Source organism: Ahaetulla prasina, chromosome 9, assembly GCF_028640845.1.
Source record: "Ahaetulla prasina isolate Xishuangbanna chromosome 9, ASM2864084v1, whole genome shotgun sequence".
In the NCBI taxonomy this organism is placed as follows: Eukaryota; Metazoa; Chordata; class Lepidosauria; order Squamata; family Colubridae; genus Ahaetulla; species Ahaetulla prasina.
The window spans coordinates 11,595,494-11,607,760 of NC_080547.1; the positions used below are offsets into that span (position 1 = coordinate 11,595,494).

Below are 12,267 nucleotides of genomic sequence, written 5' to 3' on the forward strand. Positions count from 1 at the left end.
TTGATTGTATTTATGTCCGATATGCAGTGTGGGTTCCAGGCAGATGAGCTTTATTCAAGAATTGGTCTGGCAAAGGTTTTGTATGCTCTAGTTAATACAATATTACCAGAGAAGAAGCTATGCAAGATTAGGTTATCAACTCTTAGTGCCTTTTTGGCAATGTTGTTACAGTGGGCACTTAGATCTTTAGAAATGAGTATTCCAAGGTCCTTGACAGAGTGACGGTCATCTGATATGTCTCGAGCCATGATAACCTGGCTTGCCAAGAAGGGGAACGTGCTGGATCCTCTCCTACATTCTTGGTCAGTGGGATCACTGCTTTTCCAAAGGAGTCATGGAGGGAGCAAGCAAATTCTCATTTCCCCCCCAGTAAACTCAGCCCTTAAGGGGCAAAGATCTGTTGCAAACAGCTGATAACTAAGTTGGACACCTTCCAATGTAGCAATATTTGTGGCATCACCTTACAAAGAGGGCTTGTAGGATTATTGTTTGTCTGGACATCTGTTGGTCTATCCATTTATATCCCAACTTTTATTATTTTTATAAATAATTCATGGTGGCAAACATATCTAATACAACTTCCTCTTCTTATTAGCCCTACAACAACCCTGTAAGGTGAGTTGGGCTGAGAAAGAGTGATCAGCTTGAAGTCCCCCAGCCGGCTTTCGTGGCTAAGGTGGGACTAGAACTCACAGTCTCCTAGTGATTGGCCCAAGACTGCCCAACTGGATTTTCATGCCTAAAATGGGACTAGAATTCACGCCTCCTGGTGATCAGCTCAAAGTCACCCAACTGGATTTTCATGCCTAAAATGGGACTAGAATTCACATCTCCTGGCCCAAAGTCACCCAACTGGATTTTCATGCCTAAAATGGGAGTAAGTTGGGACTAGAACTCACCGTCTCTTGGTGACTGGCCCAAATCACCCATCTAGCTTTTGTGCCTTAGGCAGCACTAGAACTCACTGTCTTCTGGTTTCTAGCTTGGACTGGACCAGACCAAATTGGCTTTTTATCCCTGTCAGAATTATGGCACCAGACCGAAAGCCCCGAGGACAAAGTTTGGACCTGAAGCTGGAATTACTTTGACCACTGTCCCTTCTCAATCATACTACTAGGGTGAACCCCGAAGATGCCCCAAATGGCATCGCCTCCCAGACGGCATCTTTGTTGTGTAGTGACTGTTATTGTATACAACCAGTCTCAGTCGTTTTCATGCGTAGGGTATTCTGTTCAACGGTCCACAACCTTGGTTGTGAACCCAGATTACCCTTAACAATCTTCTCCAAAATTTTAGGCTTTCCCTACTGTTCTGCCTTGCCACAGCCTTTTCCAACTGCTCCAAACACAAACGAGGCCAATTCTGGCATAGGACAAAGGACAACACTTAACTTATAGGGCCGTTAACATGTTTGTGAGCTCATCTGCCCCCTCTTTAACCTCCTTATTGCCATCATGTTAGCTTTCCAGCCAGGAACAGAAATGGCAATGTAATCTTGGGTTAAAAATCTGCAAGGCCAACATTTCGCTGGTCCTAAGCAACTCTCTCCTAAGAAAGTTGGCTTGTAAATGATGTGCTTGCTCGCCACCAGGTCCCTTCCTCCCCCAGGGATGAGCGCTCTATAAAAATAATTTCCGGAGATCCAGGAAGTCAAGATGCCAGCAGACTGAAAGCCAGGAGGGGGAAAAAAGAGACATGTGCATGGGGATTTTATCAACCAGCATGTCTTTTCAAAGGCGGTTTCCACTTGGGGAAGGGGTCAGGCAAAATCTTTGGGTGTGGTTGTCCCTAACGGGGGTTCCCCAGGAAATCGAAAAAGGTCATTGTGATGGCCACAATCAATTGCAACACGCAATGGACATTCCCTGGTCCCTGTTGGATGGAGATATGGAGCTCAAAGCATCTTCAGACAACTGGTCTTCTGCCTACCTGGTTTTGATTCTGCGCCTCTGGGTGAAAGACGACCTCGGTGAAGTCCTTCATGGCTAGGAAGGAGGCTGGGGGATATGTGGACAGGATCCCTGCCTGTCTGGGGCTGCCACATGTCCCCCCTTCCTGTGGCATCCGGCTTTCTGCAGTGGCAGCTCTCCCAGGAACCTTCTGACATTCAACGCATGGACCAGACGTTCTCCTCCTTGATGAAGGATCTCCAAAGGGTGAGATGAAGGCTGCAGATGGATGGCTTTTCTTCTTCCCGGTGAAGGTGATGGGTTAATTCAACCAATCGGCCCTGATCTTGCGTTCAAGACCACAGCCCATTCCTGGCCAACTGAGCCTTGGGAGAAGGGACTTGTTAAGCTGCTAGGAAGTGAAAGAATGCGCAAGCATGAAAGCCACCAGGCGCCCCAGCGCCTTAATCCAACTCAGCTGAGGACTCTGCCAGGTCAGAGGCCCCCACATGGACTACGGTGCTCTTAAAGACACAGCGCTGCCCAGCCAGACCAGGGCATCTGAACCAGCAAAAACTCTTCTCAAAATGGGCATATATTTATATATATTTTCCAAGTTGGGTGGGATGCGAGAAGTGGTGGTGAGAAATAGTCGCCCAGGGTAGATTCCTGCTAAATATAGTGCAAGAATAGAATAGAATAGAATAGAATTTTTATGGCCAAGTGTGATTGGACACACAAGGAATTTGTCTTGGTGCATATGCTCTCAGTGTACATAAAAGAAAAGATACGTTCATCAAGGTACAACATTTGTCCTGAAGGATCTTATAAACAAGCAAAACAGGGTGGCCACACTCTTCAAACTGTGAGAGTAGAGTGTAGAGTAGAGTAGAGTAGAGTAGAGTAGAGTAGAGTAGAGTAGAGTAGAGTAGAGTAGAGTAGAGTAGAATAGAATAGAATAGAATAGAATAGAATAGAATAGAATAGATTTTTTTTTATTGGCCAAGTGTGATTGGACACACAAGGAATTTGTCGTGGTGCATATGCTCTCATTGTACATAAAAGATACTTTCATCAAAGTACAACACTTACGGCACTTAATGATAGTCATAGGGTACAATTAAGCAATCAGGAATAGAATAGAACAGAACAGAACAAAACAAATATTGGAATGAAGAATAAAGAGTAGAGCAGAGCAGACCAGAGTTCAATGGAACGAGTAGAATAGAATAGGAATAGTGAAAAATTGTCTTTTTTCAGAGCTGTTGTAACTTTGAACGGTCACTAAATGAACTGTTGTAAGTCGAGGACTACCTGTCCCATGATCACCATTCAGATCCTTGACAACGGGCATCTATTTATGATCAGTTATGGCATTGTGGGGTGTGTGAGCGCGGTGTTTACAGGATCACCATTTGCGATCTTCCCAGCCAGCTCCCAACAAGAGGCAAAATCAACGGGAGATGCCAGATTTCCTTAACGCCTCTGCGATTCACAACCCTGGCGAAAAAGGTCGCAACATTGGCTGCGACTTGCTTAAACACCTTGCTTAGCTACAGAGATTCTGCTTGCCTCGTAAGCCGAGGTGTCCCTGTTCCCTTTGGGTACTGAACTTCTCTTCCTTGTCCTTGTGTCAAAAGTGCCCTTGGCAGCTTAGCTCTTTCGGCAGGACTGGGCATGTTGCTAAGACGCCCACATTCCAAGCAGCCTGTTGAGCCATTGCAAAACCTTTCTGGTCTTGTTCCAAAGGAAAGGGACAAAGAGATCCTTGTTTGCCTCCTCAATTGCTCGGGAAGGAACGCCAGCTCTTTACGGGCACCCGGGTCTGTTTTTCAATCATTAATCCACACCCTTGGCTGCATTTGTCTTCGTAATCTTGCTACCGCAGTTAGTCCACCTTTGGTGAGACGGAGAGGCAATTAACTCGGCCGGGGTGTCCCGCTGGGAAGGATCAGGCAAGTTCCAGAAAAGGGGAAAACTCAAAAAATAAAATAAAAATGCTCATATAATCGAGACAAAGATCCAAGAGAGGAATATGGGAGGCAAGCTAAGAAACAAACAATTAAAGCTTTAAAGTGGGCAAGAGACGATGGATAGAAAAGGAATATTTTTAAATATAATAGTGGCATAATTAAAAGTTAGAATAGGGATGCAAGCTAGAGAGAAGGGCGTTAATGGGATACACATTTTTAGATAATGTGAACTAATAACGAGGGGAAATTGGAATTTGAACGATGGTATTATCAAGTATGCTTGAATATGGTGATTGGCATAAAAAAAACATATTGAAATATTGAATAAATAATGGAAGATTATAACTTAATGTAAATATGTCTTATTATTAGAGCCATAAAAGCTTGCTAAATGTAACAGATATGATTAATAATATTTTATTTGTAGTAAAAGGAATGACACTTAGAATATGGGGATTGGCATAAAAATAACATATTGAAATATTGAATAACTAAATAATGAAAGATTATAATTTAACATAAATATGTGTACTATTACCAGAATTATATAAGCTTGTCAAATGCGGTAAATATAATGAATATTATTTTATTTGTACTAAAATGTAAGACTCAGGTGCCATACTGTTCATGCATTGATATGTTTGTAAAAAAATAAAAAACTTGGGGGGGGAAAACAAAAAACACTCGTATAAACGAGCCAAGCTGCAAGGGACGAAGATGATCGGATATTGCTTCTGCTTTGACTAGCCCAAGTCAAGTGTATTATCACTTTCCCCAGAGATAATACAACATCACGCAGCAACGAACCGGCTTAGAAGGAGGCCTGGACTTACAATCACAACTGACCCCAAACTTTCCACTGCTAAATGAGGCCGTTAAGTGAGTTTTGCTCCATTTTATGACCTTCCTTGCCATTTTCCTTAAGTGAATCACAGCAGTTGTTAAGTTAGGCGCACGGCTGATCAGTCTGGCTTCCCCATTGGCTTGGCTTGTCAGAAGTTCGCAAAAGGGGATCAGGTGATCTCGAGACGCGGTGACCATCATAAAGATGACCCTGTTGCCAAACGTCCGAATTTTGACCCCGTGATCCTGAGGAAGGATGCTTCAATGAGAAAAGGTCGTGAGTCCCCCTTTTCACTGCCATTGTAACTTCAGGCGTTCACTACACGAATGGTTGTAAGTTGGGACTATCATTTCCACCACCTGTGTACCATAGTATTATGTGCTCCTTCTCTGTGATTTTACTACTGTTATCCATGTGCTCTATGCCACTGATGCTCAACCTTTTCTTCACCATTATTTTCCCACTGTGCAAAAATGAAAGATGCGTTTTGGAGCACAGAGGTGGGGATTCAGTTGGTTCGGACCGGTTCGGGTGAACCGGTAGCTCCGATGATCAGCTGAGAGCGAACCAGTTCACTCCGACGATCAGCTGGGCCTGCCTGCCCGCCCGCCCCTGTGCTATACCTACCTATATTTCCTTTGTTTGAAGCCCAGCTGATAGGCATGGCAGAGCAGGTTGCCCCGCCTCAGCTGCAATAGAAGGTAAGTTTTAGAGCTGTTTTCAAATGCACTGCATGCGGGCAGGGCATGAAGCGCATGCTCAGTGAACCAGTTGTTACACTGGTTGAATCCCACCACTGAGTGCACACCCACCCTCTTCCCAGGTCCAAGAGCATCAAAAGCTCCTGGGTCCTCTCTTCTGCCACCCTGTTCTGGGATAGGGAACTTTAAACCCCTGATTTAGTATTTAATAAAAAAAAGGGCCTCTGGTGGCTCAGACTGCTAAGACAGTCTGTTATTAACACAGCTGCTTGCAATTACAGCAAGTTCAAGTCCCACCAGGCCCAAGGTTGACTCAGCCTTCCATCCTTTATAAGGTAGGTAAAATGAGGACCCAGATTGTTGGGGGCAATAAAAGTTGACTTTGTATATAATATACAAATAGGATGAAGACTATTGCTTAACACAATGTAAGCCGCCCTGAGTCTTCGGAGAAGGGCGGGATATAAATGCAAATAATAATAAAAAATAACATAACGTAACGTAACGTAACGTAACGTAACGTAACGTAACGTAACGTAACATAACATAACATAACATAACATAACATAACAACAGAGTTGGAAGGGACCTTGGAGGTCTTCTAGTCCACCCCCTGCCGAGGCAGGAAACCCTACACCTTTTCAGACAAATGGCTATCCAACATTTTCTTAAAAATTTCCAGTGTTGGAGCATTCACAACTTCTGGAGGCAAGTTGTTCCACTTATTGATTGTTCTAACTGTCAGGAAATTTCTCCTTAGTTCTAAGTTGCTTCTCTCCTTGATTAGTTTTCACCCATTGCTTCTTGTTCTACCCTCAGGTGCTTTGGAGAATAGTTTGACTCCCTCTTCTTTGTGGCAGCCCCTGAGATACTGGAACACTGCTATCATGTCTCCCCTAGTCCTTCTTTTCATTAAACTAGACATACCCAGTTTCTGCAACCGCTCTTCATACGTTTTAGCCTCCAGTCCCCTAATCATCTTTGTTGCTTTTTTCTGCACTCTTTCTAGAGCCTCCACATCTTTTTTACATAGTGGCGACCAAAACTGAATGCAATATTCCAAGTGTGGCCTTACCAAGGCCTTATAAAGTGGTATTAACCCTTCACGTGATCTTGATTCTATCCCTCTGTTGATGCAGCCTAGAACTGTGTTGGCTTTTTTGGAAGCTGCTGCACACGGCTGGCTCATATTTAAATGGTTTTCCACCAGGACTCCAAGATCCCTCTCACAGTTACTACTATTGAGCAAGGTACCACATATATGGTATCTGTGCATTTTGGTTTTTTTGCCTAAATGTAGCTCCCTTCATAGTCAAGACTTCCCAGGAGCTGCTGATACAGGAATGAAGGAATGATCGAGTCTGTCATTTGTACAGTACTTCTTTAACGGTATGCTTTGGTACTGCAACCAAACAGGTAAGAGACTGCAACGGATAGTTAGGACTGCAGAACAAAACAATTGCAACCAGGCGTCCATCCATTGTGGACCTATATATTGTGCGTCCTGGACATAAAACTGTTTCAACTCGTCCCCTCAGGGTGGCACCAGAGGGCACCACATTCCAAAACTAGAGCTTTTTTTCCCCTCCTGCCATCTCTGCTCAACACCTAATTCCCACAGTAGTCTTATGTCTAAGGATATTTACCTGTGTAGTACGGCTGTATTACTGTTATCCTTCTCATTTGTTCTATTATCTTTTCTTATTGGTATCGTTATTAAAGATAAAGGTTCCCCTCGCACATATGTGCTAGTTGTTCCCGACTTTAGGGGGCGGTGCTCATCTCCATTTCAAAGCCAGAGAGCCAGCGCTGTCCGAAGATGTCTCCGTGGTTATGTGGCCGGCATGACTCAATGCCAAAGGCGCACGGAACGCTGTTCCCTTCCCATCGAAGGTGGTCCCTATTTTTCTACTTGCATTTTTTACGGGCTTTCGAACTGCTAGGTTGGCAGAAGCTGGGACAAGTCACGGGAGCTCACCCCATTACGCGGCACTAGGGATTTGAACTGCAGAACTGTTAACCTTTTGATCGACAAGCTCAGCATCTTAGCCACTAAGGTATCATTTTTGGCATCATTATTAGGATGATGGTTATTACTCTGTTGTTTTGCATGCACACTGAGAGCTTTTGTACCGTAGACAAGTTCCTTGTGTGTCTAATCACACTTGGTCAAATAAAGTATTCAGTTCGTATTTTGGCAAAGTGAGCTGCCCGTCTTATAACATGCCTGTGAATAGGCATTCAATGTCCTTCAGCTCTTCCTGCAGAAGTACCACCTACAACTGCTGTGTCCAACCGCAGAAGGAATCCTGAGCTCTGCCAGCTGAGCCCTTCAGAGAAAATAGATTGGGTCCACCGTCCAGACTGAGGCAGATTAAGGGTCCTTGAGTGGCTCAGACTGCTAAGACAGTCTGTTATTAACAGCAGCTGCTTGCAATTACTGCAGGTTCAAGCCCCACCAGGCCCAAGGTTGACTCAGCCTTCCATCCTTTATAAGGTAGGTAAAATGAGGACCCAGATTGTTGGGGGCAATAAAAGTTGACTTTGTATATAATATACAAATGGATGAAGACTATTGCTTGACATAGTGTAAGCCGCCCTGAGTCTTCAAAGAAGGGCAGGATATAAATGCAAAAAAAAAAAAAAATCAGCAGGAGTCAAACCCCACACAGCTCCTCAGGGGCTGGGGGCTTCTTACCGCACAACCCATCCCTCCCATCAGAAAGATTTCTTGCCCGCAATTCACAGACACTTGTGCACAAATGCAATGGCTTGTTCATCAACTTACAATTTTATTTCTGTACAAGCCTCCTTCCTGAGTGACCACGGTCCATCCTCCAGCCTTGCTTACACAGTAAACAAGCTGTTCAGTCCAAACTGATAAACCAAAACAAAAAAAACAAACACAAACAAAAACAAAAACAAACAAAAAAAATACCCCGTTCCCAAACCAAGCAAAATAGTAACACTGAGAAAGGCTTTGCTAGCCGGACCCTTGACGTCTAGGTTATCCCTTCTGCCTTCCCCTCGGGTGTCCTGAGCATCCGCCTGGTTGAAATGGAGTGAAATATGCAAAGGGCGGGGCATGGGGCGGGGGGGGGAAGGTTGCGGGAAAACAGGCCATGAGAATGGCAGAAGGGGATCGAGGGGCATCCTTTGTACAAACCAAGGTGCCCACTGAAACTGACCTCAATGCTCTGCTTGATTCAAAACTGAGTTAAAGTTGGCTCGGTGCTTTTTCAGAGCTATGCGAGGGGCGGGCAATGAAGAAAAAAAAAAAACAGGGGGAGGGGGAATAAAACAGGGGGAGGGGGGTTTCCACCCAGCGAATGTTGTCTGGTTGCAAAACCGTCAAGGTGCTAGCTCTAACTCTCAGCCCTTCAAGTAGTGCCTGCTTCGATGGAGATGGAGAATAAATAAGAGGATGGACGAGCCATCGCTCCCAAACTGGCTCAAACCTCCCCCCTCCAATGAGGTGCATTTTGGCGACTCCACGGCACGCACGCAGCGAGAACCAAAACGAAAACCGGATCAAAGCAACCCTCATGTCGGAAAGGCAGTGAAAATTGTCCGAAGTGTTCCTGAATGGCCTCCGTCCCAGGATGAATGAGGGATGTGGCAGGGAAAAAGTGAGGACAGTAGGAGGAGAAAGCGGAAGGAAGTGGGGTTTGTTTTTCCCCCTCTCAATATTTCTGCTGGTTGCGCCGTCGTGTCCTTTCCGAACGGCACTTGGATCCGCTGAAAACACACCGTGTCTTTCGTCTGGATGCTTTTAAGGCACAGTCGTGACAAGAAAACAGGTAGAATTGGATCCAGCGAGTCTCTGCTTTTGCGATAAAGTCAGTAAAAATCCGTCCACGAATGCTTCCGGTTTGTAAAAAAAAAGAGAAGAAACCAAAAGCAGCTCCCACCCCATGCGAAGAGATAGGACTCAAAGTCCATGGTTCCTGCAGAGAAATCCCCCGCAATCCCCCTCCTCCCCCCCGAGGAGGGTCATGCGAGAACTGTGCAAAAAAAACCCCAAACAAACACGCCTTGCTGGATCTAAGATGCAAAATCGGATTCCGGTAAACCTTATCTAGTTCTGCAACTCTGCGGCAGAAGTGGCGTCCGACCGGCATCAGACAGAGAGGAGGAAACACCACCGTGGCTCAGCTCCGATACCCCACCACCACAAGGGATCACAGGGGGACAGGCAGGTTGCTTCCCCCCCTCCCCGAAAAGAACAGCAGTTGTTTGTGGCTTATCGCACACCAAATTGTGGAAGGGTAGGGGTGTGGATGGACGAGGGGAGAAGGGTGGAAGGAAAAGAGAGGGAAGGAAAACATAGAAACCACCCCTGAGAATTTTTTTTTTTTTTTCGGAGCGATGGAGGTAGTTTAGAAACTGGCCTCCAAGGATGGTATTTTATCCCTCTTCTGTCCTATGCATGGGCGAAATGTATTCCGGTAAAGACCGGCAACTTTAGTTAACGCTTTATTAAAAGCATTTTCTTCCTCCCTCCCTCTCTTTCTCTCTCTTTTTTTCGTTTTTGCTTGTTTTTTAGGAAAAAAAGGGGGAAAAACCCAGTTTAGAAAAAAAAAAAAATCCCTCAAGTCACCATTGTCCTGGGTCTCTACATGCCCCCCCACACCCCACCCCACCCTGCTCCCGTTGCGTTTTTGAGCTGGTGCTTGGCTTGCGTCCTTCCTCCGGGATACTACGAGGATTCCTTTCCGTGGGGGCGTGCGTGGCGGGCGGGGGAGGGGAGCGTGACCTGGAAGCTACATTCGGGAAGATGGGCTGGCCAGCTCGTAGAAGAGGAGATAGGCGTCGCTGCTGCGGAGGTGGCCCAGGGAGATCGGCGTGACGCTGCGGGAAGGACAGAAAGGGAAACCGGCATTAAAGAGGGCGGGAGACCCATCTGGGACGAGGTGGGGTGTAAATGAAAAACGGATGTAAGGAAAACTAGCAACAAGGGGCACCTACTTTGATTGGTCCAATCACACTTGGCCAATTAAAAATTCTATTCTATTCTATTCTATTCTATTCTATTCTATTCTATTCTATTCTATTCTATTCTATTCTATTCTTTGATTTCTGGCTGGTTCTGACCCACGCTCACTCCAGCCCCAAGGGGTAAAGATAGGGAGTGCTGGCAGTCCTTGTTTTATGACTAGAATCAGAACCGGTTTTCTGGTAGTACATCATTAAGGTCCTCCGTCGAGGCACTCATGTGACCGGACCCAATTGGAGGACAATTTTTTTCTGGTGTTTGTTAAGTGAATCACTCTGATTGTTAAGCAAATGTTTCGGTTCCGAGTGTGAAGCCATTCTTCCGAATCGGTGGGTTTTTTTGGGCTGGAAATCGGCAAAAAGAAAAAAAAATTGCCATTCACGGTCACGTGACTGAGAGAGTCTGCGACTGGTCACAAAGATGCACCAAGTTGTCACGGGACTGTGTGTATGTGTGTGTGTGCGGCACACATTTTAGGATGTCCAGAAGTACATTATGGGCTGTCAATGCCCGTTCTGGGCCTCTTATAATTCCAAATGGCCATGAAAACAACTAGTTGTAAATTGAGGAGCATCAGAACATAATAGGTAAAGGTTCCTCTCGCACATACGTGCTAGTCGTTCCCGACTCTAGGGGGCGGTGCTCATCTCCGTTTCAAAGCTGAAGAGCCAGCGCTGTCCGAAGACGTCTCCGTGGTCATGTGGCCGGCATGACTCAACGCCAAAGGCGCATGGAACGCTGTTCCCTTCCCACCAAAGGTGGTCCCTATTTTTTCTACTTGCATTTTTTTACGTGCTTTCGAACTGCTAGGTTGGCAGAAGCTGAGACAAGTCACGGAAGCTCACCCCGTTAGGCGGCACTAGGGATTCGAACCGCTGAACTGCCGACCTTTCGATCGACAAGCTCAGCTTCTTAGCCACTGGGCCACCGCATCCCAATATCAGAAAATTATACAGATTATTTTTTTTTTTAAAAAAAAATAGAAACTGGATTAGTAAAAGACTTTGAGGAGCGGGCCATCCAAAGCGGCGAACGCTCCCTTTGGAAAGGGAGAATTTCGTTTCCCGGGCTGAATGATGAGAGGCCGACTGAGGCAATCCTCAGCTTACAATTAGAACTGAGTTCAAAATTTTTGTTGCTAAGCCAGACAGTTGTCGACTTAAGTTTTGTCCCCTTTTATGCTCGGGGGCGGTGGGGGAAGAGGAAGAGTTGGGAAGGCGAAAGGAGAGGCGGGGCGCCCGCTTACCGTGAATCGTTAAAGGCGTGCCATTCTCCAGAGACGGGACTCTTGCAGTAGGCCGTGTAATGGCCGCCCATCGTGGTCCCGCTGTGGTTGGAGATGGCGTAGAGATTGTAAATTGCGTGATCTGAAAACAGAAGAGGTCAAATTACCTTCGGGGGAGCCTTTTGTTCACTTCTGGGTGTGCAAAAACCTGTGGCGGCCTCCAACGGAAGCGTGCAATTTCCCCCCCACTCTTTCTTCCCAAATATTGCTGGCAGGATTTGCCGTGGCTTGACATTTGTTGACTTGCAAAAATACATAAAATAAATAATCCAAAGAATCTCTTCATCACAATCTTGGCTCCCAATAGGAGATTCGGAAGGAGAAGCAGAGTTTTTAATCTTTATTTTTATTTCGTGGTTATTTTACAGCAGTGGCCAAAATTGTGGAAATCTTTTGGGGAAAAGTGTATTTTCTAAAACTAGCTAATAACACCACTTTTTTGGGGAATAGTACCATACAATTGTATATCAATGGAAAGATAATTTAATCAAGAATGTAATGCAATAACTTTTATGAAGGATTTGATGTTAGAATAGCCGTTACAATATAAAGAAGAAAAGTGAAACACATAGAAAAAAC

General features: G+C 45.4%; 1 protein-coding gene across 6 annotated transcripts in view; it reads right to left on the bottom strand.

Annotated features, from left to right (window-relative positions):
- Positions 1-8,179: 8,179 nt before the first annotated feature.
- The window catches only part of USP2 (ubiquitin specific peptidase 2), a 74,225-nt gene continuing 70,137 nt past the window's right edge, over positions 8,180-12,267 (bottom strand). For all 6 annotated transcript variants that reach the window (XM_058194973.1, XM_058194971.1, XM_058194970.1 and 3 more), the window contains 2 exons: positions 11,650-11,770; positions 8,180-10,258 (listed from right to left, as the gene is read on the bottom strand). In XM_058194973.1, coding sequence (XP_058050956.1) covers positions 10,171-10,258; positions 11,650-11,770 — 209 coding nt within the window. In that variant the 3' untranslated portion in view covers positions 8,180-10,170. The remainder of the gene's footprint in view (positions 10,259-11,649; positions 11,771-12,267) is intronic.